Raw genomic sequence first — 26,942 nt, forward strand, 5'->3', positions numbered from 1 at the left:
GTAAATTTTATTTTAAAATGTTAATATTTAAAGAGCACCAGAAGTTCTATCTTGTGCAGAGGTTGAATGTGGGACAAAACATAGTTAGATACAAACTTACAAACATGAAAGGGAGTGCAGGGTTTTGCAAAGTTCCTTTGGCAGATATGCAAGGAAGTCAGGTGGCCTCTGCAGTCTAGTTCCTCACCTGCTCAATGGCTTGGGACAGGCACGCCCTCCAAGTTCCAGCCATGATCCCCATCCCTGCTCAGCAGCACATGCCGCCCACCACTAAGTTCTTCGTGTGACCTGGACGCGCAGTGCCTTTGATCACTCCTTCACAGGTGTACCCCAACTGTCCACCATAATGGTAGACAACAGTCATGCCCAAAGTACTGGTTTTCAAAATTAAATAAAATGTCATTTGTCAAAGGTTAGAGAGTAATTGTGAGAACCTGTTCAAGCTGAACTTTTATCAGACATAATACGTCAGACAGGTTGAAGTCTGGATGATGAAGAGGGGCCAAGAGTGAGTTCCTAACCACCATGAATTCTAGGCATGACCTCTGATAAATCATTTAACTGCTGGATGCTTCAGGCAGGTTTCCACCTATTTAAAAATAAATGTACAAGAGATAAGGACTCTTGCCTTACTGCAAAAGTGGCCTCGAGAGGATTAATACATGCCTGGAAAAGCATTTCCCGCTCCTAAAAGAAAGAAATGCCTAACACTAGAACAACAATAACAACAAACAACAATGGACTTCAAGTAGTCATTTATTCTAGCATGTTCTCTGCCTCTAGATAAATCAGAACACACCCATTCCACAAAGAGCTGGGGGCCATGCTGGTACTGAACCATAATGAATGGGAACTCAAGAGGTTCTTTAACAGGAAATATTCATTGCTAATGCAGCTTAGGTCCACAGACTCACAGCACCGGAAGTGGTCAGACAATCTCAGTCCATCAAGCTGCTTTGTCTTCCACCAGCATAGCGTTCCACACACCTCTAAAGTACTGTGTGCCCCATTCCTGTGGACCCCTGCATTAATTTTTTATTTTAAATCATTTTAACATACACATTATCTTAAAGATTTATTCATTTATTTGAGAGAGAGAGAGAGAGAACACACATGGACGTGGGCAGCAGGAAGGGCAAAGAGAAACGGAGAGAGAAAATCTCAAGCAGACTTCTCACTGACGATAGAGCCCAATGTGGGGCTTGATCTCAGGACCCTGAGATCATAACCTGAGCCAAAACAAAAGCAAGACACTTAACTGAATGAGCCACCCAGGCATTCCACATGTTATTTTAAAACATGTAACTGCATTCATATGCATTCCTATATGTAAACATATATGCATACACAAAGTCTCTACATGAATTATTCTAAACGGTTCAGCAACTAAAGGTGAAAAAAAATCATTCTTAAGACTTCCAACAAGAACCCAACACAAACATTATACAGGTACATAACATTTACATAATCCTATCACATATAAAGTTCTACATAACAAAGGCTCAACAAAGCAGATTTATCTTCTTCCTCACTTAAAAAGAAAAAATTCTAAATGAAATTCTTAGTGAATAGAGAAAATCATTCTTACACTTCTTCTTTCCTCAAACTTAACAAAATTTGTGAGAAAATCAGCATGATGGAAGTCTGATGAAAGCAGAGACCTGGTCTAAGGGATCCCAGTATCTAGGACCCTGCCTGGAGCATAGTAGGCATGTGGTGATTACTTTGTAGAACAGATGCGCAGAAACAGGGCTCCAAAGAGAAGGATGAGTCTCAACCACCACACATTTTAGATATGCAGGGCAGGTAAGTAATGCAACAGTTTTAAGTGAAGCCGGTTTGGCTTACTTATATTGAAATATAAATTATTTGCCCAGCTGAGATATTACTGACATATACCATATGTAAGTTTAAGGTGTACAATGTGATAATTTGATACTCATATATATTGCAAAACAATTATATTTAATAAGGTTAGTTAACACCTCCATTCCCTACATTCAAGATCTATTCTCTTAACAACCTCTATTTCCTCTACTTCCATGAGTTCACCTTTTATAGATTCTAACATACAAGTGAGATCATACACTATTTGCCTTTCTCTGACTTAACTGACTTAGTGTAATGTCTCCAAAGTCCATCCACATTGCTGTAAAAGGCAGGATCTCCTTCCTTTTAATGGCTGAATATTCCACACAACATACCACATCTTCTTTATCCATTCAGTCATCCAGAAGTGAATACTCAGATTCATACCATGTCTTGGCTACTGTAAATAACACTGCAATGAAGATGGGAGTGCAGATATCTCTTCAAGATAATTATTTTATTTCCTTCATACACACACAATACACACAGAGAGAGAGAGAGAGAGAGAAGTGTGATTTCTGGATCATATAGTAGTTCTGGTTTTGGGGGTTTGAGAAACCTCCATACTGTTTTCCAGAGCTGCTGTATCAGTTGGCATTCTCACCAGCAGTGCACAAAGGTTCCTTTTTCTCCACAACACTGGTTATCTCCTGTCTTTTTGATGACAGCCATTCTGACAGGTGTGAGGTGATACCTCACTGTGGTTCTGACTTGCATTTCACTGAGATAGGTGATGTTGAGCATCTTTGCATGTGCTTGTTGGCCATTTGTATGTCTTCTTTGGAAAAAAAATATGTCTAATCAGGTTCTTTACCCATTTTTTAACAGGACTCTTGTTTTATTGCCATTGAGTTGTAGGAATTTCATATATACATATATACTTTGCACATTAACCCTTTATCAGATATTTGGTTTGCAAATATTTTTTCTCATTCTGTAGGTCACCTTTTCATTCTGTTCACTGTTTCTTTTGCTTTATAAAGCTTTTTAGCTTGGTGTAGTCCCCACCTGCTTATTTTTGCTTTTACTCATTGCACTTTTGGTGTCATCTCCAAAAAATCTAGGCCAGTATCAATCTCAAAAAGGCGTTTCCCTAGGTTTTCTTATATTTGTCTTACAATTTCAGGTCTTAAAAGTTAAGTCTTCAATTCACTTGGAGCTAATTTTTGTGAGTGGTATTAGATGGGGTTTAATTGCATTGTTTTGCAAATGAACATTCAGTTTTCCCCCACACCATTTCTATTGTAGGAACTATCTTTTCCCCATTCTATATATTTTGGTTCCCTTGTCAAATATTAGTTTATCAGATATATGTGAGCTTATTTCTGAGCTCTCAACTAGGTTTCTTGGTCCATATGTCCACTTACATGCCAGGAACATCCTGTTCTGACTACTATAGCTTTATAATAAAAATATAAATTATTATAGTGAGCTAATATGACAAAACACAGATCAGGGTTTGAATGAGAACCCACTCTGGGATTAATTTCAAAGGAAAAAAAAAAACTAACTCCTGGTTTCTAGTCTGCCATGTAAGGAGCTTAGAAGTCACCACTCTATTTTAACAACAGTAAAAAGCTAAAAAACAAACAAACAAACAAAAAACAAAAAACTGGAAAAACAGCAATTTTTCTTAGATCTGTCGGAGCAGTGAGGTCACAGGACAAACTGCTACACCCCCAACCCCAAAAGTGGAGAGACAGACAGTGAGACACAGGATCACAAGTTACTGGAGCAGAAACCCATGAGAACATGCAGGATAGTAAAGGATAATTTGACAAATTGGCGGAAGCTTGGTGTGGTCGAGTCTAAGGGCTAAAAACTCCAGAGGGCCAACCAAGCTTTTGTGAGACCCCCTGCCAGGAGCTCTACCGGACACTCACAGCGAATATAATGAAAAATTCCCTTGTGCTTCCAGTAGAAGGTGGGGGGGAACCGCCATTTTGAAATACAGCAGAACATTCTGTTCTTCTTAACAATGCTGTCCTCAATCAACTCTCTTACCAAAGCCTAGCCTGCTGGGGTCTTATCAGAGTCTAACCTACCTGTGGAAAGGGAAATACCCAACTCCAGCTCACTCTGGCCAACCTGTCCCACCTAAGGTGTCAAGGGGGAGGGAAGGAATCAAGTGAAAAGTACTATGACGTTCATAGTCAAGGGCACAGGCTCAACCAAGAGACCAAGACCTAATCATGCGAATGCAGAATGCTTCCCTCCTCCCAACCCTTTCTGCTCTACTACTGAAGGCCGATTTACCATAGTTCCACTTTCATCTGAAAATGACAAGGCACACTAAAAGATAAAAACACAATATGAAGAGACTGAAAAGGTACAAGAACCAGAGTCACATATAGCAGGAAAGCTATAATTACCACACTAAGACTTTTTTAAAATTATGATTAATATGCTAAGGGCTTTACGGGAAAAAGCAGACAACATCAAGAACACTTCACAAGGATTAACTCAAAATGGATCACAGAACTCCATGTAAGATGTCAAACAATAAAACTCCAGGGACGATAACACAGGAGAAGACTTAGACGACTTCTGGCATGCTGGGGGTGAAGTGACTTTTAGACACAACGCTGACAGCACCACCAAAAAAAGAAATAATTGCTAAACTGGACTTTATTAAATTCAAAACCCCTGCTCTATAAAAGACAGGAGAATGAGAAGATCAGCCACAGACTGGGAAAAAATACTTCCCCTATCAGTGTTATACATTCTGTGGGCTTTGATATGTACCCACCACCGCAGAATAATTTTACTGTCCTAGAAATCCTCTGTGTTCTGCCTATTCATCCTTCACTCCCCTTAATCTCCCTCTGAAAATCACTGATCTTACCAACTCCAGAGTTTTACCTTTGCCAGAATGCCATCTAGTTGGAATCTTACCGTATGTAGTCTTTTCATATTGGCTTCTTCCACTTAGTAACATGCATATGGCTCCTAAAATATTCACTGTTTGTTCCTTTAAGGGAAGTATGCCAACCTCTTTTACTGTACAAAGTAGTTACACAGATTACATCGTTACGTGTATTATTCCAGTGAGGTGGAAAAGGTTATCATCCCCATTTTAATAAGGAAAAGGAAGCTAAAGTAACTCAGTTTAACTCACTCCAAGAGGTCAAGACAGGCTTCCACCCCGAACTCAATGGCTTAACGCAGATGCTCTAGGCCACCAAGCTCTACTGAGCGGGAGCTGGCAGAATAATTTAATCTTAATTTTATATAAGCAAAGAAATCTTCACTGGTACAAAGGTAAAGGGCCCAAGCCAATCTCTGGAATGAGGAGACTCCCCCCACACAATCTGAGGAAACATTTCCTGAATCCCATCGTAGGACTAATATCACAGTATTACCAATGTTCCCATGATAAGGTCGTGTTGTTCGCTCTTGCCACTTTGTAGATCAAGCCAAAACCTCTAGGTGGACTGACCACAGCCCATGGGTTTTGCATTCTGCCCTTGCTGACCTATTTTCTGGGCTGTCACCATGCCAATCCCCTCTCCAAAAACTGCATTAAGTCATTATCTCAGGACACCTCCTTCCCTGAGATAAACAGACTTTGGGAGCCCAACCTTAGAATCTGACCACAACCAAGTACCAATACTTGATGGACAAAAACAAATCCAGGCTCTGAGAAATGAAGAACATCCATCATGTTTCAAACCACCACTGTCTTCTAAAACAACAGAATTTTTAGCAGCAAACTCTTCGTTTTAGTAGCAAAAGACCAAAAGGCATTCTACAAAGACTAAAAAGCATTTTTGTTCTAAGGAATCTACTCAGGCTGTAAGTTCTCTTACGTGCCAGATACCAAAACTGAAAAAGGTCGTTTGGCTTAGAGCCAAACAGGAATCCTCAGAACCCATTAAGTCAAAAGTGAGCAGCAACCTCTTTAGAACCATCCCAGAGCCACAGAGCACAGGAGTATATTAAAGGCTCTTCCAAATTTCTATAAGCAGTCCTGTTTAATTTGGTTTAACCCAGTATTTCCAAGACTTATTTGAACAAGGATTTGTGTTTTCCTCTCTCAAGGAACATTAACACCAGAGCAGTCCATCAACAGACAGTTCCTGAGTGTCTGCTTTGTGTCAAGCGTTCAGCTCAGGATTAGAACTAGAATCCAGCGAAGATGTATGTCAAACACAACACTGCAAATTATTATCCAAACATCAGTACACTGCAAAGGAGATACACAGGGACCAGAGAACACACTTTGGGCAATACTGACTCCCTAAGTAATCCTGGAGATCATTCAGCAAGGGAATACCGTGTTCAGGCCTCAGATGGTCCCAACTATGACATGAAAAGGTTGAATAAGATCAGCTCTAAGCCTCCATCCATTTTGAATATTCTATGTCATTAATTCAATGTGAAATGAGAGAAATGAATAAGAAATTTCAATATACTTCTTAGACACTTCAAAAGACATACTGATGGCTCAGATAATGAAACTAAACTGGAAAAATGTCCTCAGAATATATGTTCAGAATTTAAATTAGCTCTGAGCATTTTTCCTGAAGCAATAATGAAGCAGCAGGAGCTTTAAAGGGGAAATGACATCCACCATGGTCTGATCCATGCTCTTCCTCTAGCCACGGCACCTCCCTCCTCCCAGCCCCTTGCTCCAAGCTCACTCAGTTTCCCCCAAAACTTCAGTTCCCCAGAGTAATGGATTATTCTAAGCTCAGGCCATCAGAAAGCCTTCACTACCCCAGCCCAAGACTCCTAACATCAGCTCAGCTCTAGGCCAACTCTTCTCTGAACCCCTCCTAACATCCTTACTACTACTATCTTCCAGAAGATCTGACTTGTTGGCCAAGCCCTCCTTTGAGTCTCTGCAAATCCTCAGACTGATTTCTGGCCACCTTGGTGTGGCCAAGCTTGTATGACAAGCTTCTTATCTACTCTTCCTTATCTACAGCTTCCATTTCCTAGAGCATGACAATGAATATCCATACAGCAGGGCTGTTCCGAGAGGCCAGTGGATCACTACATGTAAGATACTTCAGACAGGGCGCCTGGGTGGCTCAGTGGGTTAAGCCGCTGCCTTCGGCTCAGGTCGTGATCTCAGGGTCCTGGGATCGAGTCCCGCATCGGGCTCTCTGCTCAGCAGGGAGCCTGCTTCCCTCTCTCTCTCTCTGCCTGCCTCTCTATCTACTTGTGATTTCTGTCTGTCAAATAAATAAATAAAATCTTAAAAAAAAAAAAAAAAGATACTTCAGACAAAACTGGCACACAGCCAGTGCTTGTAGTCAAGACCACCTTCTGCTTTCCCTCTCTTCCTCATGAACAAAAAGCCAATTTTGGTAGGAATGGCAATGTGCCTCGCTGGAAAACCAATTCCTGGCCTTCCTCACAAAGCAAAGCTGTTGAGTGGGGCTTGAAAGAGGGGGAGACTCAGCTAACATATGCCCCACTGCCCTTTCCCAATTCCCAATGTCCTTCCCCTAAGTCTCAGATGAGATTAAGTAATTGCAGAAACGGTCTCAAAACCGTGTACCACTAAGTCCATGCCACCAGCCTTGTTCTGTAACTCCCAGCGAGGGAGGGAAAAGGGACAGCCCTTAACTGGCTTACGGGATCTTTTCCCAGGTTGCTGGTATCTGTTGCCAAAGGCATCCCTGATACGGTTAACTCTTGTCATTATTAGCCTCACACCTGTAACAACTTATTTCATTATTTCTTTACATTTTTGGTTTCCTCGCCAGATGAATAATCTCATTCATGTTCACACAACACCTCTCACCAAGCAGGTGCTCCAAAATGGTAAATGAATAAATGAAGTGACAATAATGGCCATTATCTTTTGTCTGCTGTTCATTTGTAAGGGAAAGAAAATGTTTCTTCTTCCCTCCCTAACTAAATCGAATATACTTTAGATTATTTAGTATTTATAAAAGTGCCCATAGAGTGCCTGAAACTAAAGTCTTTTATTTAACAAGTCCTTAAATGAGAACATCATTGGCCAAGCACTACTTTCAGTGCTTTTGCAAACAACTCATTAAATCCTCATAACAACTCAATGAGATAGGGACTATTATTTCCACTTCACAGATGAGAAGGCTGAGGCACCCAAGGTCACACTGCTAGCAATCAGCAGAGCTGGGACTGCATTTCAAGCAGTCCAGTGCCAGAGCTTGCATCCTTAACTGTTATGAATTGAACAAGGAAAAAGCTAGGCGAAAATTCAACCTGAATACTTCTGAAGGTTCCTAGCTTCACAATCCAGCAGGAACCAAGGAGGAGAACTCCGCCAAAAATCAAGGGACTATACCAAAAGTCAAGAGAGGAAATATTATCAAATGTGCAGTTGGTAATGCAAAAAGAAAACAGGGGATGATATGTTTTAATTCTCTCAAGAATATCTGGACTCGAAAATGAGGAAAATGTGAGGTAAAAGAAGAAATGCCATAGCAAGAAAATTTTTAAGTGACATATATAAGCAAATGACAAAGATAGCTTTCTAGCGTCGAGCTAATCAAATTGACTACCTTATACTCAGACTTAAGAAAACTCTTAGCTGTTGAGGTATTATCTGGGTATTCTGCTCCTGCAGCAATTTTAGGAAGATGATTTTAAAACTGAGAAAAGAATCTGCAGGAATGTGAAGGTACATTTACAACTTTCAGCAGCAATTCTCAAGTTAGCTGCAATGAGACATGAGTTCTACTAAATTCTTCACAATGTATCTCTCACACAGGCTCAGCACCCAGGAATCAGTCACCAGACCCAAGTCCACTTAGCAGAACCTGTCATGTCCTCTCAGGCAACTTCACTACCAAGGACCCTGAAATTAAACGGTTAGGGAGCTTGTTTTGCCTATCTGTGGCGACACCTAGTGGTAAGAAACCGAAATGCACCCTCCGCACAATATTTCTTTCAAATTATTATCACATTAACTGTGCATTATGAAAGTGGAATATGTCCAACTCTAAAATAGATGTCCTTTTTCATACTTAAAACTGCCAGTTATCATTTACCTTCAATCCAAAATTTAAAATATCTCCTAAGATTAACCCACTGAGAAGATACACTTATTTGGCTGAAGTAAAGAAAGCATTTTGTTCTCCAGTGTTTTAGTTTGTTTTAAATGCAAACATGTCTTTATTTACTAACAGCAGACTGGAATGGTAGGAGATACTGCAGACATTAAAAGGCTTCCTGTTAAATTGAACCAAAAAGCACTCCAGCTTAATATAACAATAAATACAAGCCATTTACTCAAAACCAACTTTCAAAATCTCTGAAGAATAATTTAAATGCAGATGAAGCCCATTATAGAATGGCTTGCTGATTTAAATATGCCACAGGCTAAATCTTGTCTCCAAATTTTACATATTAAAATTATATCCTAAAAGATGCAGGCTAGCTATATTCTCTTCATCAAAGCAAAGTTCCATCTTTGTACTAAGAATCTAGGTGTCTGGAAACCATTTTAAAAGATAAGTAAAGTATAATTAAAGAGCACTGAATTATGAATAAGAAAACAGGAGCTAGCCCTGGTTCTACTCTAGAACTTTCATGCCAAGTCATTTAATTTCTCTTGGCCTCAATTTCCATTAAAAAAAAAAAAGTAGACTAGGACAAGGAAAGAGTTTCACCAAGGTTCCTGCCTGGGCCCCCTTGTTCTAACATCCCATGTTCTGTGAATAAGATGGTTGTTGAGATCTCTTTTAGCATTTTTTTTTTAATTACTTAAAACATAAACAATGACACGGCACTTTGAGGAAGATAGTGCCATCGGGGAAAGAAAGGAGTCTGAATGGGAATTGGTGTGGAACATAAAAGACTTCTTTAAGATGTTTAGATAATAACTCCAGACCCAGATCAAAGACACATTAAATTGCATCTACTATGACCTTGCAATTTCTCAACCATATGTACTGTCTAAAGCCTTTTAATAAAGATCTTCAGAAATCAATGTAATTTGATTTCTGCTAAACCAGGACAGTCATGAACATTCTGGTTAAGCAAAATACTGCCACCAGAATAAGTTGAGGTCTTTATCTAGTTTACTGGGAATGTTCATTGAAGATGTTTTCTAAGATGAAGAGATACAATTCACTTAAAATGTGCCTGCAATTTTTTGCTACAATTATGGTTATTAGTTTCTCACTTTGCAGAAAAGAATATTGACCTGGCTAAAATAATAGCTACAGCTCCCAAGAGCATGGGGGAGAGAGAGCCAGCAGGATGGGTAGTCACACTCTAACAAATAAGACTGACAGGAAATGAGGTAAGCTGAATCCCAAAGACCCAAAGATCCAAAGACCCACCAGATTTGGGTTGGTTCCAAATCACTGCACTGGTATGCCCCAAGTATCCCAGAAGGTCCCCTTTGGGCATTTGTGAGGGGCTGGTGACAGAGTGAGTGACAGCTCTCCAAGATGACTGAGCAGCAAAGTCTCTGCATAAACAAATCGAAGAGAGCTGGAGAAAGCTGGAGGAGCACCCCGTGACCCAGGGCATACAACGCTGGGGCAACTTGCCTCATGACAAGGTCTGAGGTGAAGTCATTTGGAAAATGAGGCTAATTAAAAGTAATGGGAAGTTTTTTAATACCATTAGGAAATGCAAAGTAGAACCACAATTTGACAGATCCAATGAAAATAGCAAAATGAAGAAAAAAAAAAAAAACAACCTGCAAATATTGCTGAGGAGGGAAAGCAGCTGGGCCTCTCATATAAGTAGGAGTGTAAATGGTACAACTACTTTGAAAACCTATGTTCACTATCTACGAAAGCTGAACATCCACCTGGCTCTATGACCCAGCAGTTCTGCTCCGAGGTATCTACCCAATAGAAATATGTATGTATGTTCACCAAAAGCACATTCGAGAAGGGTCAAGGCAGCACCATTTCTAACAGCCAAAACCAGGAGACAACCTAAATTCAAAGCATAGAATGAATGAACAAACTGTGACATTTACACAAGTAAAATCAATCCAACTATGTGCAAAATTATAGATAGATCTTACAAATATAATGCTGAGACATGAATCCAATCACCAAAAATAAGAATAATAATAATAATACATTCTGTAGGATTCCATATGTAAAAGCAGGATACACAAAGCTACAGTCTCCGAAGTCAGGCTAGACATCTCCTGTGGAGAAAGCAGTGCCTGGAAGGGAGCATGGCAGGGACACTGAGGCACTGACCACATTGTCTCTTCACCTGGTTGTAGCCTATGTGGGCATGTTTGGTCTGTGAAAACCCATCAAGTGGCAGACTTCTGATTTGTACAATACTATGTGTGTAATACATAAACACCCAGCCTGAGACAGGCCACCAGGGGACATTCAAAAAAGAAGAGTTGTCTCCATCCCACCTCCCAAAAAAATCCAGCAGAAAGGGACAGAAAGGAAGCCCTCACTGTAGACCTGTGAAGCAGAGAAGCAGGGCGTGATTCCTACACCCACAGTATGAGGCCCTCAGGGATAAGTCCATGCAGCCTCCAAAGAAAGAACCCAAGATCTTCTCCAGTGGAAGGAAAGCTTAGAGCTCAACTCGACCAGCCCACTCCATTTAGGACTGAAAAAAATGAGAGCAAGATAAAAGGGTTCTACTTGGTCCAAGCCACACAATTAGTTAGGGATAAATCCAAGTGTAAAAACCAGGTTGCCTCAGTTCAGAAGACTTAAATAATTATAAAATAGTCACAGTATTTCAAAAGCCTGAATTATGGGACCACCCAGAAAGGAAAAGAACGCAAAAAAGCACAAGGCCTTTGTCCATTTCATTCAAATGAGATAAGCAGTGACAAGGTGATGGTATGCACACAAGATTCACAGAGAAGAGAACCGGGAAGTCCTCGAGAGGGGAAGAGAATGCAACATTAGAGGAATCTGTAACATAGCACTCCGAGGCTGAGATACAGCAGGTTATCACCTTACCGCTACAATGCTTTCCTTAGGCTGCAGCACTCAAAATAACAATAGGACTGACTCTTGAACAATGCAAGTTTAAGCTGCGTGGGTTCACTTACACACAGATGTTTTTCAACAAATACAATACAATACTGTAAAGGTATTTTCTCTTCCCTATTTTTAGTAACATCTTCTTTTCTCTAGCCTACTTCATTATAAAAAGATATTCTATAATACATAAAATAAACAAAGTATGTGTTAATCGACTGTTTATGTAATCAGCAAGGCTTTCTGTCAGGGAAATAAGCATGTTTCTCTGCCTAAGAAAAAGACTTTAGAAAGGGGCCAAAGCAAAAGAGATGAGCAAGCCCAACCTTGGCGGAAGTAAAAAAAATCAAAATCATTATTAAAGAAGGAGCATTACCAAACACAGAAGGAACCCTGAGCCGTTCTTTCAAAGAAAGCAAATCTTGTCTTGACATTTACAGAGATAACAGAGCAGATGGTACTTAAACTGTGGCCATCATCTATTTTGGTTTTTAAAACACTGATGAACAACCAAACTCAGGACAAATACAGGGCACTTTGTAAGACCACTTTTCCTCTTGTTCTTTGTAGTATGAGAAAGCAAAAAAGACAAGGGTTAGGGAAAGGCACAACAAAAGCCAATGCGTGTGAACGGGGAAAGGACCAAGGTCAGATTCAAACAGACCAGAACTAGGCAGTACAAAGGAGTCACGAGCCCAGACCTCAAGATAGCATTCTTCCTCCTTAACTATGACCTCTGTTGACCTCTTCCTCCTTAACTGTGCACCCTCTGGACCTCAGTTTCCTTGTCTGTAAATTGGAAAGAAAATACTAATCCTATGCTACCCTCATGAGGCCACTGAACAGCACAAATTAATATGTATGACATTTACAACCACAGCATGCACATGGTTACCAGACACTTGAAATGTGGCTAATGCAGTGGGAATACAGAACTTCTCATTTTTATTTAATTTGTTCATTTAAATTTTAAAACTACACTCAGTTGATTTACTAGAAGACTTTTAAATGTGTTTGGGACAGAGTTAATATGAGAATCTGCTTTTCAACTATAAATTTTATAAAATCGAAACACCAATCAAGTGTATCTTAGACAAATTTTGCATCTGTGTTGAGATATACTATAAATGTGAAATTCACGCATGTCAAGGACTCATTAAAAAAAAAGCATAAAATACTTCGGTAATAATTTTTATATTGATTACATGTCAAAGTGGGGGTTTTTTACATAATAGCTTAAATACAATGTAGGGTTAAAATTAATTTCAGCTATATCTTCTTTTTTTTTAACATTGCTATTAGAAAATTTTAAATCCCTCCTATGCGGCTGGTGTTACATTTCTATTAAACATTGCTGACTTAGAATAACGCCTAACACACAGTCAAGTAAGCGTGCAGTAAATATTATCTACTATTCTTCTTCTTAATATTAAATTGCTGGGTGCAAAGCAATTTGGGGGCAGCACAGTAAGGCTCCAAATACAATTGAAACAGGTCTGGACCTCAGAATCTAGCAAAGGAGAACCAGACAGTCCATAACAGCTTTATAGTGCACAAATTATTAAATATCTAGCTGTGAAAAAAGAAGAGTTAGAGGGAAAAAAAATACAGAATATATTAAAAACCTTCAAAATTATCTTTATACAAATCTATAGAAATCAGAAGAGATTTGTGTTAATCACCCAATTAAACTAGATCCAGATGAAAACAGAAAAAAAAAAATCACATTAGGAACCCACGCCAAGTGAAGGCAAACATCTGCTGCTTGTGGATGAATGGTTTTGCTCCTGCTGCGTCCAGAGCTGATCCACTGGGGCGGTGGTCTTGCTGGCTCCCTTGGCCTTGCCCAGGCTGAGAGCCAGCTGTGCAAGGAATGGGATATTTGGATCAAGGACTCTCAGTTCTTAAAGAATGGGCAGACATACACCAAAGAAAGGCAGGCTGGGGTCAAACTCCTACCAAAATGAGAGCCAGAAAAAAGGGGGCCCAGTGAAAGCATGCACCCGACAAAACAAGTTCAAGAACGTGCACAGAAACACTATTCATCATAACCAAAAGACAGGAGATAATAGCCCAAACAAAGATCATCAACAGGAGAATGGGTAAAATGGGTGTGGCAGAGTGGCATAATGAAGAGGAAACCACTGCTACACACAGCATGGGTCAACCTTACAGCAACAAATGCTGCCCAAAAGAAGCCAAAACAGGAAGAGAATATACTACATGACTCCACTTGTCTGAAGCTTGAGAACAGACAAACGTCACCTACATGACAGGTGTCGAAACAGGAGCTACCTCAGTGAGAGGGAGACGAAATATCAGACTGGGCAGGGGTAAGAGGGAGCCTCTGGGGACTAGGAAGCATTCTCTACCTTGATCTGGGTGTGGGCTGCAGGCATGGACACACACAGCAAAATGCATGAGCTGCCCACTTCAGGTGGGCACAGTATATGCTGAACCTCCATTAAAAAAGGAAATACCCACAGTTTTTTCCCAAAGGTCCTGTGAATAAATCGTTCTATTTAACAACACCAACGAATCATCTATTGAGTTGAAATTTCTTTCCAAACGGCATCACCCAAAGGCTCCAAATGCTTGCGTGAGTGCCCAGTGTGGGGACCACAGGACACTGCTGCAGCCGTGTGTGCAACGCCTCTCCAGGGGCCTGTGCCTGTGCAAGAACCACGTCAAGATGTGCTTTAAAGGATGATCTTCCATGTGCTTTAGCGCTAGGAGGCCCTCCTCTCCTGAGGAGGCACGGGGCACCTGTTCAAAGTGGAGACCTGGGGGTGTCACCTCCCACAGTTTCCCTTGTCTGAGTCTGCAGAACCCCCAAGATGGACTTTGAAAAAGGTCCACAAGTGGTGTCGGGTGGAAACCACTTGCGCATGGAAAATCAACTTCTGTGACATGCGGAGTAACTGACATTTAAGTGGTTTTGGATGAGACACCGGACTTTGCAACTTAAAGAAGTGTCGCAGCAAGTTCTGCTGTAGATTTCAGTCCAATCTGCTAAGAAAGCCACTGTAGTTTTTACTTTAATGGCAAGGGCAAGAAAAGCTTACATAAAACACATTAATACGGAGGAGCGTACTGGATCCAGAGGGAAATGACCCCCTTCAGCGGCCTGTGTTGTTACGTTCTTTCAAGGGGAAATCACAACTACTGGAAACTAACTCCTCTCATCTAGGAGACCTAGACCACTTGCTCAGGAAAGCTGTATGTAGCTGGCAAAGCTGGTGCTAGAGAGTAGTACATGAGATTTTAGAAACGTATAGCCATCTCCCCTCCCTTGCAAGTAACAGAACAACCTGGTTATAAATACCTACATGCCACCTAGGTCCGTATTTCTTGCTCAGTAAATGCCCACTTGCTAATTATACTGTCTTACAAATACCTGCTTTTTTTTTTTTTAAGGATTTTATTTGACAGAGAGAAAGAGCACAAGCAGAGGGAGGGACAAGCAGGGGTGGGGGGAAGAAGCAGACTCCCTGCTGAGCAGACAGTCCAATGTGGGACTTGATCCCAGGACCCTGTGATCATGACCTGAGCCAAAGGCTAGCACTTGACAAACCGAGCCACTCAGGAACCCCCAAATACGTACTTCTTAAAAGCAACACTTTTGCTTTAAAAAAAAAAAAATCATTCTGCTGTCTGGAGTTAAGAGAAACTGCTGTCATCCTTAAATAATGCAAAGCGAAAAATCAAGCAGGATGCTAAGCAAAAGTAATCTCTTAAAACCTGCTGCTGTATTACAGATGGAGGGCAATGCCAGCTTCCTGCTCATAGTAACTGTTGCTAGGTAGACTGGGCTGGGAAACATGAAGCCAAAGGGGTCAACTGGAAATTAAGCTAAATTCAACACTACATATGAAAAGCTGGAGAGGAGAACACACCCACATTGAGGGCTCATTTTAAATAAAGTAATCAATCTAAAGAACAGGAAAATGCGTTTGAATACAGGGAATGCGTTGTGTGCCATCATTCTATTCTAACACCAGAAAAGAGCAGTTTCTCTCATATGAAATCTTCACACCACCGTACAGATACTCAACTGGCCCTTTCACATAATTTTCCAGCTGAATATAGGACTTCTGAGTCATAAAGGAAGTATTCAAAAACATTTTCCCTTGAGAAAAAAAAAAAGTTTCAGCTACTTTGCATCTCATTTGCACTGAAGGTATCTTACACCCCAGTACATGACACCCCAGGCTTCACCAAGACTCACCCACTCCCCCCACTGCACAATGCAGAGCAGCTGTGTCTCAACTTCACCCCAGCTCCCAAGGTAGGCCCTGGTTCATCTCAACCAATTCCCTTATCAAAGTGATTGATCTGGCTTGATAAGCCAAGGCCAGTCCGCACAGGGTATCTCCCTGGCCCCAACAGTTGGCTTAAAAACGTACCATTCAGGGCAAAGCTCAAAATTCTGTTGGGGACTCTCAAACCCAGAACCCTCGAATTTAGATGGTGTGGCAGGTGGATATAAAGCTGTAAATGCTACTATTGCTTTGCCATTCCAAGACCAGAATGTGTGAGGATGAAATCATTACAACAAAAAGGCAAAACCAAGAACAATCTCAGAGAACCAGAGCCAGTGCCTTGATCAAACCATGCCTAAATCACACGCTACCTCCAGACCATTACTCTTCTGTGAGTTAATAAACCCTTTTACCATTTAAGCAAGTTTGGAACTGGATTTCCTACTACTTGAAATAAACAAACATAAAATGCTACACTATAAAATCTTAGAAGTAATGCCACATTGTAACCACATAAAACGATACACTTCTGAAAGCTTCTGTAGAGGTTAATTTTTTTTTTCTGCCCAGTTGGGAGGACATCTGTTACTGGTACTTTTACATATAAGAGGATGGATTCCCAGAAAACCAAACAAATAAAAAATGGTTAACATTACTGTAATGCTTACATTGCTAACTATGTGCTGGACAGCACTGTAAACATCCCATAAGTGTTCATTTGTCACCTTATGTGACAGGTATGATTATTGGCAGCAGTTACAGTGAGGTTCTGGGAATCAGAGAGGTCAACATGACCCAGGTCAGAAGAGTGCACAGGCAAAACTCTCTCGGTAAGGCAGGCTGCGAGTCATCTCCTCACTCCACACCCTCCCCCTCCCCTCCCCATCACACACTCCTCTCCAAAACCACAATGGCTAGAACTCATCCAAGATGAGTTAGATGTGCTCCTGGGTGACATGAACAATAAACTGATCTGTACCATGACATGGTTGCTTTTTAAGACCCCTGCCAACAAAACAAAGTTCCTACACTTCAGCACACCCAGTGAGTTCAGGTGCACATAAAGCACACTTTCATATGACCAGGCAATCTTTTCCTCCCTGACCGTGGCAATAAATATGCAGTAAAAGCCCGTCAGCGCACATGCCTCACTGCCAAAGATCAGAAGGAAAATCCCCTATGTATTCAAAATAATTTATCGCATGGTTCCAACATTTAACAGGGTGCATTTGACTTATTTCTGAGCCTTTTGCTCCAGAAACGTTATTCAAAAGTAAGAACCAACATATACTTGTATTGCCTTTATTTATGGGCAGTTCCTTCAAGATGAAAACAGCCATGGAAAATATGGTAACCTTGGCATTAGTAACAGCATGGGAGCTGGTTCTGGGAACTGTTCGCTTAGCCTCTGACCCTGCCAAGTTCTTCAGTCAACCTCCAGTGCTGTAGTGTTGACAGTGGTCCCCCCCATTAATTATCGAGTCCCAATTTCAGAGAACAATGAACTGTATTACTCTGCCCTTAGTCTTAACAAACAGTTGCAAGAGCAGAACTTTAGAAAAGGCAGAACACACAGTCTGATGGAAATTAACACCCAGAGTCTACCTTCCACGAGAGGCTGACAAATTAACAACTTCATACCAAGTCAAGTGCAATCACATCTTTTTCCTCCTGCTTCAGATCAAGAAAGAACCAAGGAGATGGTACACGTGAATGCACTAAAAAAGATAAAGGGCTCTCTGCACATGGGGCTTTTGTAGGTGACTTTTGTTCAAACACGAAGTCATCCACATTAGTCTGCAGATTAGAGTGGGGGAGACATACAAGTTCTTACCATGCTCTCTCAATTCATCTTTATTGCAACCCCTATCCCAAATCCTCTACAAAAACACAGGAATACATGCTCACACATACACACTCTGTTGCAAATCACTGTCACTGGATGGTAAGGCAAGGGGACAAGGAATGAGAACAGAGAAAAAAGATGCTTGTGGTCACATTTTTCTGCAAAAATGGAAAGAATCACCACTCACCCTGAAGTCATGTCGTTGGGTAATTCCCTCACACTTAACTCTGATTTTAGCCACATGAGTAGCTTTGGCCAAGGAGACATTATCAAATGAAGTACAAGTGAGGTTTGAAAAATGCTTCGATACTGGGTCTCAGCTTCTCAAGAGACCACCATATCAATGAGCCCAAGGATGAGAGAAACGAGGTCAGATCATGCGCGGGTGACACCGAGCCAACCACCAGCCATGGGAGTGAAGCCATTCTCGACCATCCTGGGAATCCGATGAGCCAGCCTATGTCACGAAATCATGAAAAATATTAAGTCTATTAAAACCACTAGGTTTTAGGAAGATTGTTATGCAGCAAAAGTCCTCCAACTTGTTCTGAAACATTCTCAGAAATGGGAGAACACAGTTGACCAAGTTCAACCATTATTCACAGAACACTTCCTAGTTATAAAAAACTAGTTATAAAGCACTAGAATTTATGAGAGATACAAAAATGAACAAACATGTTTCCTGACCTCAGGAGTTTTATAACCTAACAACAGGAACAATGAGCCTACATTGATGAACTCATTCATAACAACACCTCTAGTGACATATCCCCAGGTGTGGCCATTCTAGCCTTCCATTTATTCAGCATTGAAACCTGTTCAGCAGCAAAAGAAACAGAAACTAAATCCTCATGGAGTCTACATCCAAATGGATATCAATGTTACAAATGCTTTCTAGGTGAGTGGCTCAGTTGTAAGCGCCCAAATCTGGATTTCAGCTCAGGTCATGATCTCAGGGTTGTAAGATCAAGTCCTGCCTTGGGCTCATGTGCTGAGTGTGGAGCCTGCTTAAGATTCCCTCCCTTCTCCCTCTACCTTGTCCTCCATACATGCTCTCTCTCTTCCCCTTTAAAAAAAAAAAAAAAGCTTTCTATTCTTCTGGGGCTTTTCAAAGCACTATAAATATAGACAGATATATTAATACATTTAGCATAATTTATCTTTTTAAGTAAACTTAAAATACTAAAACTGAAAAGTAAGACATGTAGTTTATATAATCTGAAGCCTCAAACATCGCACATCAGAGGAAGGGACTATATTGTTTTGTCAACAATCTATTTTCTTTTTTTCTTTTTTTTTTTTTTTTAAAGATTTTATTTATTTATTTGACAGAGAGAGATCACAAGTAGGCAGAGAGGCAGGCAGAGAGAGAGAGGAGGAAGCAGGCTCCCTGCTGAGCAGAGAGCCCGATGCGGGGCTCGATCCCAGGACCCTGAGATCATGACCTGAGCCGAAGGCAGCGGCTTAACCCACTGAGCCACCCAGGCGCCCAACAATCTATTTTCTTAAGGACGGTATTTATTTGAGTGAGAGAGAGGGAGAGAGAAAATCAGAAGCAGACCACACTGAGCACAAGGCCTGATGTGGGGCTCTATCCCACAATTGTGAGACAACGACCTGTGCCAAAACCAAGAGTCAGACACTTAACTGACTGAGCTATCCAGGTGTCCCCAAAAATCTATTTTTAAAAGGAGAAGAGGGGTTATGTGAGCTTACCAAAGAATGCACGACTGGGGGAAAAAGTCTTCTAGCACTAGGATATAGTCATCTCCAGGAGGGCAAGGATTTTCTGTTGTTGTTGTTGTTGGTTCATTGGCTATACCCGATGTCTAGAACTATGCCTAATACAGAAAATGTTCTCAATAAACGTATGTTTACTGAATGAGGGAGGGAGAGAGGAGAGGTCAAGAATGGATGGGTGGATAAATGGGTGGTGGATAAAAGGATGGAAGAGAGAAAATGAGTCAAGCTAGCTAAGCCATTACAGGGAGGATATTCTTAAATTCATAGTAACACTTAGAAATTCTTTATCGACGCAGGCAGTAATCCTAATTTATTAGGATATTGGTATGTCCAAACAAAAAATGCTCACTACCTCTCATCCCATCTTTACCAAAAGCTTTCAAAAGTTTGAAAATAAAGTTTTTAAAACTTACAAAAACGAAACTCACACGGCAGTTACTGAGATCATAAAGGCGTGACCCACCATGGACAGCACCAATAAGCAGGTGCTCAGCTGGTCCGACTCTCTTCTCACATGAAAACCAAAGGGGAAAGAGCACTGACTTCCAAAACTCCCACTGCAGCCAGTCTCTGCTTGGATGAACACTTGGAAACTCGATGTAGTATCTTCACATAGCCAAATGAGCCCTAGAGACAATGCTCTGTATTTTTAGATGCTATTATAAGCTAGAAACAATATGTGAGACTGTGTGAGGTCAGAATTTTGAACCACTAAATGCCCAAACAGTTGCTAAAAAGGAAGGTGACCGGTGATTGACAGAGATGCCGCCTCCTTAATCCAAAATCTGGGCAAAATCAATGTCCATAAACAAAATTCTATCCTAAAGCTGCCCCAGGTTCATTTCTTGTACCAAGAAGAGGTCAAGATTAACTACATCTAAAGGAGACAAAGGCCGCAAAGCATCACCTCTCCCATAATTTGTTTGTAGGTTTTCTAGAAACCAGAAGATTCGGTGCCCTGGGCGGTGGGAATCCAAAGGCCTGCCTTGATCTGCTGAGCAACAGCCCCAGTTATTAGTGCTGCTTCCAAACGCATTATTCTCCCCAACACACGTCTGCTCTGCGAAATGGAAAACCACAGACAGCCTGGGAAAAGAAAATCTTTTATGGGTTGCCATAATCTTCCAGAGACAAAAGTTCAGTTGACTGATTCTATCATAAAACAAAGATCAGCTGGTTTAAAGTAAGCATATCCATGAAATTCAAGCTCAGAAAACCTTATGCCAAGAATGGATTCCAATTTCACTTTACTCCATTTCTTATTAGTCAAAACATTCTGAAAAAGCAAAACCTTTTCTCCCATCAAAGTGTTACCCAGCTCTGTCATGCGCCTGTCGTGGCCTGCCTCTTCTCTTCCCCAGAGATGAAATATTAAGACACCAGTACGATTTAAACTTCAATCATCTGCATTAGGATCCCACCATCACATAGACTCAAGTATGCCCCCACATTCAGTAACATTGCTTACTGTGTGTGTGCAAGAAAAAAAGAAAAAAAAAACCAAAAACTCCACTTAATTAATGTCTGAAAACAACAACAACCACCTTCATTCGACTTCTACACCAGCTCACTTTTCAAGGGCAAGTCTCTCCAGTTGCAGCCTCTGCGTCTGGGCAGCCTGCTTCCTCCCCGACCCTCCCGGGTGCCAAGTCACAGTCAGATGTCCTGTGCAGGGCAATGAAAACACAAAAGCAAGTCAGACCCCGAGTCATCAAAGGGTGTGTTTTCAGAAAGGAGGAGACCCTATTTATTACAAAATGGGAAGAGTAGCCAGCGCTGGCGGGAGTCAAACAGAGAGCGCTCTCAGGCTGCAGGCAGCACTTTGCGGTTGGGCTATGGACAGCCCGTGCCCAAAGTCAGTGCTCCCTTCTGCCACACCATCTGTCAGGCACTCGAGAGCTTTATGCTGCGGTCCAAACTGACTGTGATTTATCCTGAAGCACAGAATTCAAGGAGTTATCTGGAAGTCATCAGATAACATATCTTCAAGCATTTTTTTTTTATTCGTTGATGAAATGCAAGAACAGAGAAATCAAACCACGTACTGAGCAGACAAACCAAAGAGGTATGTAAAAGGGGAGGGTGGGGGAGGGGAGGAAAGTGGGAATGGACAAAGCATTTGGGGGCTCGTTACTTGGAAAAATTCATCAGCAGTAAAACATATGGGATTTATAAAAAGCCAAGCCAAAATGCACACGGGAGGGGTATCAAGTAGTCACTTTATAAACCACTTCAAACACTGAGTAGTTGGCACGATATCGAAGCTATGCAAACGGGGAACCGATACTGTGGCCTTGGGAACGCACTGATCCCACGGCTTCTAGTTGCTGGATTTATCACAACATTAAGTTCCAAGACCCAAGAGAGTTATCACCGTTTAATACAAATTCAGCCAGGATGAAAAATACTGGGCAGCATTCTAAGAGACTAGAAAGAGAGAGGAGGAAGAGACGAAGAGTCCAGATGGAGTCTCTGGGGCTGGCACAGCATGGCAAGAGACTGGGATGTGGCACTCTGGTAGCAGACCAGGTCAAACCATGAAAGAGAAGCTACTTCAAGGCTTACATCCCAGGGGCTTTAAACAGGGAACTGGCTGAAGGAGGAGCTTGAAAGCCATGAAGGATGGTGAGGCTACCCTCTAACTGACGCCAGCAGGAACAGGCATCACTCGTGGGCAGGAGGGACACAGGGGTGAGGCCTGTGTCACCAGGCAGGACGGCACCCAAGGGGTCATGTGGATGCCACAAGAAGCTGGAGAGCGAGAGGTCTGCTCTCTTGCTCCAATCTCCCGGGGACTCCCACAGGAGCCCATCGGACCTCGGGAGTCCATCCCTCACGACCCAGGGCAGAGCTGGAGAAGGGGAAGAAGAGTTCTGAGAGCAAAGAAACCAAGCCTGTTCCCCCCTTTCCTTAAACACTATGGTGCAGACCCAGGAATCCTGGATTCTGACAGAGCGCCTCTGAGGGGGAGCCTGCGAGCCCGCAGCTCACAGGTGACAGTGATGCTGCTGGTCCAGGAGTCACACTTCAAAAGGCAGATATCTAACTGATCCAGATGAAGGACAGGACCATAATCTAAAGCAAGGCAGCCACAGCACATTCCTTCCAAAGACTAAACACACACACACACACACACACACACACACACACACTCAAAAACAAGCCTTTCAAAGAAGAATGAGGAACATACGATGGAAGGTAGAGGTAGGAACAAGACCACTGCGTGTACAACACCCCATGTTATTTCTCCCACCACTCCATCAACTGTGTATGCTTCCAGGTCATGGGGGGCTGAACGTTCCCCCTAAAATTCAGCTGTTGAAGTCCTACTCCCCAGTACCTCAGAATGTAACTGTATTAGGAGACAGGACTTTTAAAGGGGTAATTTCACTAAAATGAAGCAGTTAGGCTACAATCTGCCCAATGTCCTTATAAAAAGAGGCGATTAGCACACAGGGGGTGGGTGACCAGCGGTGCAAGCACACTGAGAAAAAGCCACGTGAGGACATAGAAGGGCACCAACCACAGGCCAAAGAGAGAAGCCTTGGGAGAAACCAACCCTGCCAACACTGTGGTCTCAGACTTCTAGTATCCAGAACTGAGAAAATGAATTTCTGCTGTGTAAGCACCCCAGTCTGTGAGGTTTTGTCTGACAACCACAGCAAATTAATATAAAGGTCTTGGTTTTTGTTTCTTGATACTACTTTAACGCCGTTAAGTTTTTGCTGCACGCCTGCTCTATAGAGAAGCTGAGTTCCAGAAGCTAGCTCACGGGATGATAAAGAAACAATCCTTGCCCAGACCCTGCTCCTGTTCAGAGAGAGAAGGCAACCAACCTCAGATTGTGATGGTTGCTGTGACAGAGGTAAAACCGAATGCTATAAAGGCGCAAGAACAAAATCATTCCAGTTGGGAAGAGGGAGAAGTCTGACTAGAGAGAGCGCTTCCACATGGATTCTGACAGGCCTGGAAAGGGGAAGGAAGCATCTGAAATGGTGAAGCATCACAGACAAAGGCCAAGAAACACTCAGAGACCCATCACACAGGTATGCACTGGGACCAGCAGGAATTCTGGCAGGGCGGGTGGGATGCCAAGGGTCCTAGAGCAGGTAGAACTGACCAAGTAAACAGGGAACTGAGGAGACCACTGCCTCTGAGAGTCTGGACTTTAATTTCCAGAAAATGAAGATTAATGAAAATAAGGAAGGCAGGTTAAGGGGCAAGAAAGTAGATATACAGAGTACATCACGGAGGATAATAAAACTCTCATTACCTAACTGCCCAAGAACAGCCTCCTTAAGATTAACATACTTTGTACCTTCATTAGCCACTTTCAAAAATAACTCCGAGGACTGTATTATGCTGTGGTCTATTAACTTGGATCTAAGGAAGAGGTTGCCGTCCACCCTGATTTCTAAGCTAGAAACCAGGGTATGTGACAGTTGTGGGTTAAGGGTCATGACTCAGTGAGTCAGAAAGGGAACAGAAGCCCGAGATCCAAGTCCCACAGATCAAAGCCCAAGGCTGTCACTGTCACCATGGTGCCCCCAGCCTGGCTGCAAACAGCCATCATCCCTTCTCAGAGCACCAGTCTGGCCCACTGCCTTCCACTCTCCCTCCACCCCCACAGAGGGCCTTGGATCACTCATCCAGAGCAAAGGAAGCCAAAGACCAAATTAAAAGAAGGGAACAAAGTTACTCCTTGGCTTGTGAGCAATCCAGGAGCTCAGGATTTAGTGGTTTTAAAGGAAATGAAGGGATTTCCATGTGTAATTCTGCCATTAAAGGACCTCTGCCTTCCACGCTGACTGAGACCCCTACCCCTGCATGAGAGGGGGCTCCCATTTACTCCTGAAGCAACTCCACATAATGAATGCTGATAGACTAATCCTGGGTCTCATAACTGAAGGAGGAGATACAAGCATACGGCACAGATGGCTCAATACTGACAAAGACGATCATTCTGACGACTGAAAAGATGGGTTATGCTCCTCTCCTTGGTCATGTGTCTCCTCTGAAATGACTCGCCGATACACACGGACAAGAAAAAGCAACAAGGCAGACACTCGTGGCACTAACAAACACCAAATCCGCCCGTGCCGCTCTCCCTTCCATCCCCTGAATATTTTAACTCTCTTCATTTTTCTCCCCAAAATCTCTCCTTGGGTGTTCAGCACTGGGGGCTTGAAAAAGCCAATAACTGGCAAACAGGAAGAGTCCACAACTGGGTCCTGACAATGAACATACTCCTGGGAATTTATTGGTTCACTGGGCCGGTATCTACAAAATGTGCAAATTCTCTAGAAGACCAAGTTCCCAGAATTTGAAGGCTCACCTTTTAAAATGGGCGTGTCTAAATTAAACCACTGATCTCAAAGCAGGTTGTACAATTACACCGCTGGCATCACTTTATTGCGAATGAAGTGTACTTCTTTCCCTCTTGATTTTCAGTTCAGCCAAGTGACCTGCTTTGGCCAACATGATGCTAGCAGGCACGGTGCAAACAGAAACGTGAAATGTGCTTGTACAACTAGGCCTGCCTGCCTGTACCTTAGCCAAGACCATGAGAAGAGTATGCCCTGGACAACAGCTGGTCCAAGAGGCTGAGAAACATGTGGAGCAGACCCCGAAGCCACCCACAGCCTGGACCCAAGCCCAGCCAACCCCCAGCCAACCTGCACACGCATGAGAGAAAATGCTGTTTCAAGTCACTGGGCTGGGGTGAGTTCCATACAGCATTACTGGAGCAAAAGCTGACTGAGGGACAGTCTGACAACAGAAACATGGGAAGGGATTTCATAAACCACACAGATACAAACTCATCGGGTAACAAGCCCTTTCCTCATCCATTTCCAAAGCATGTTTTCAAATACAGCATTTGAGTAGCTGCCTTTTTTTTTTTTTTAACCTCAGGCTTCAGGCACTGCCTTCCAATAAGACAGCTCTTAAAATATCAAACATGAGCAGAAAACCACTACAGATTTAAAACACAAATACCAGCAGAGAAATCCAAAACGGGCTTATAAGAGCAAGAGATGGAAAAATGTGAAATATCATCAGTCTTCCTCATAATCTTTAACACCTAGCACACCTCACATTTCCACTCTTCTCATCTGAAAAGTTATAAAACTATAAAAATAAATAGATTTATGAATAATGGAATTGGAATGGCAGGACGACTTAACTTCAGGGCTCAGGATCACCACAGGAGGAAAAAACGTAACAAAGGAGCGGAGGGGTCCATTGTGGGGGCTCTCAGGCCGGATTCCTCCACGCAGCTGCCATAGAACCCCTTCTCCAGGGACCAGGGCTGCACACAGCAGAAGGGAGAGGCTCGAGTCTTCACGGCACTGCTGCGCTGCTGCCTGTGCGGACTGGCACACACGCAGTGATTTTCAGAGCTAACCATTTGGTTTCTCTCTTCCTCAAATGGAACAGATTTCCTTCCTCTCTCTTACCAAATTTACTGAGCAAAGTGTACACTGTGCCATGAGAGGTCAAACAACGTGGGCTTCACAGTCAGGGGTGGTGGCACTGCTTCTGAGAGCTGATGCCGCTGCAGGGGAAAACTACCCACGTCTTGTGGTGGGGCGTAATTCCACACCTGACTACCCTGAAATGTGAGTGAGGTCCTGGCTCCGTTTTCCACACAAAAATCTCTTGACACAGGAAATAACAAGGAAGTACCTCAAAATAATATGACACTATCATCAGAACCAGGAGGGGAGAGAAGAAAGAGTGGACTGGGAAACCCTCACTCAGGGCCGTGCTTTCTGTTCCCGGAAGCGTCAGCTCTCCCCCACGCGGAGCAGCACAGCACAACCTCCCACCTCACCAGAAAGTCTTTTCAAGCCCCGGAGCAGGCCAGGTCACCTAAACGGCACATGGAGAACTGAACACAGTCCACTGCTGACCCCTCTCAGAGTTGTCAGACACAGAACTAACTCGCCCCCGCTTTTACATTGGGTTTAACAAAGGCAGGAAGGATACCCATGAAAATTAAGGATGCCCTTGAATATTAAGGTGGGTTTAATATGTGCTGAGTTAAAAATGAAAAACTTGTCTTCAAAATCAAACCAGAAACCCAATCCCCAAAAGTCACTGATCTTACCTTAAGCAAAGCACATAATAGCCATATTTGAGAGAGAAAGAAAAAACGTTTTACCTATTTGAGCCAAGAGAGTAAGATTAAGGCACCGTATCACAGTCCTTACTTTCAAAATATTTTGGGTTTCATTCCACTTATTTGCCCATTCCTTGGTCAATTCTTGAACCTAAAGGAAAAACAGACATGTG

At 42.4% G+C, this 26,942-nt stretch overlaps 1 protein-coding gene across 4 annotated transcripts in view; it reads right to left on the reverse strand.

Moving 5' to 3' along the window:
• Window positions 1–26,942, reverse strand: part of KIF16B (kinesin family member 16B) — a 277,612-nt gene that overhangs the window by 186,375 nt on the left and 64,295 nt on the right. For all 4 annotated transcript variants that reach the window (XM_032351450.1, XM_032351451.1, XM_032351449.1 and 1 more), the window contains exon 12: window positions 26,861–26,920. In XM_032351450.1, the coding sequence (XP_032207341.1) occupies window positions 26,861–26,920 (60 nt within the window). The remainder of the gene's footprint in view (window positions 1–26,860; window positions 26,921–26,942) is intronic.

Source organism: Mustela erminea, chromosome 7 (assembly GCF_009829155.1).
Source record: "Mustela erminea isolate mMusErm1 chromosome 7, mMusErm1.Pri, whole genome shotgun sequence".
NCBI classification, from domain to species: domain Eukaryota; kingdom Metazoa; phylum Chordata; class Mammalia; order Carnivora; family Mustelidae; genus Mustela; species Mustela erminea.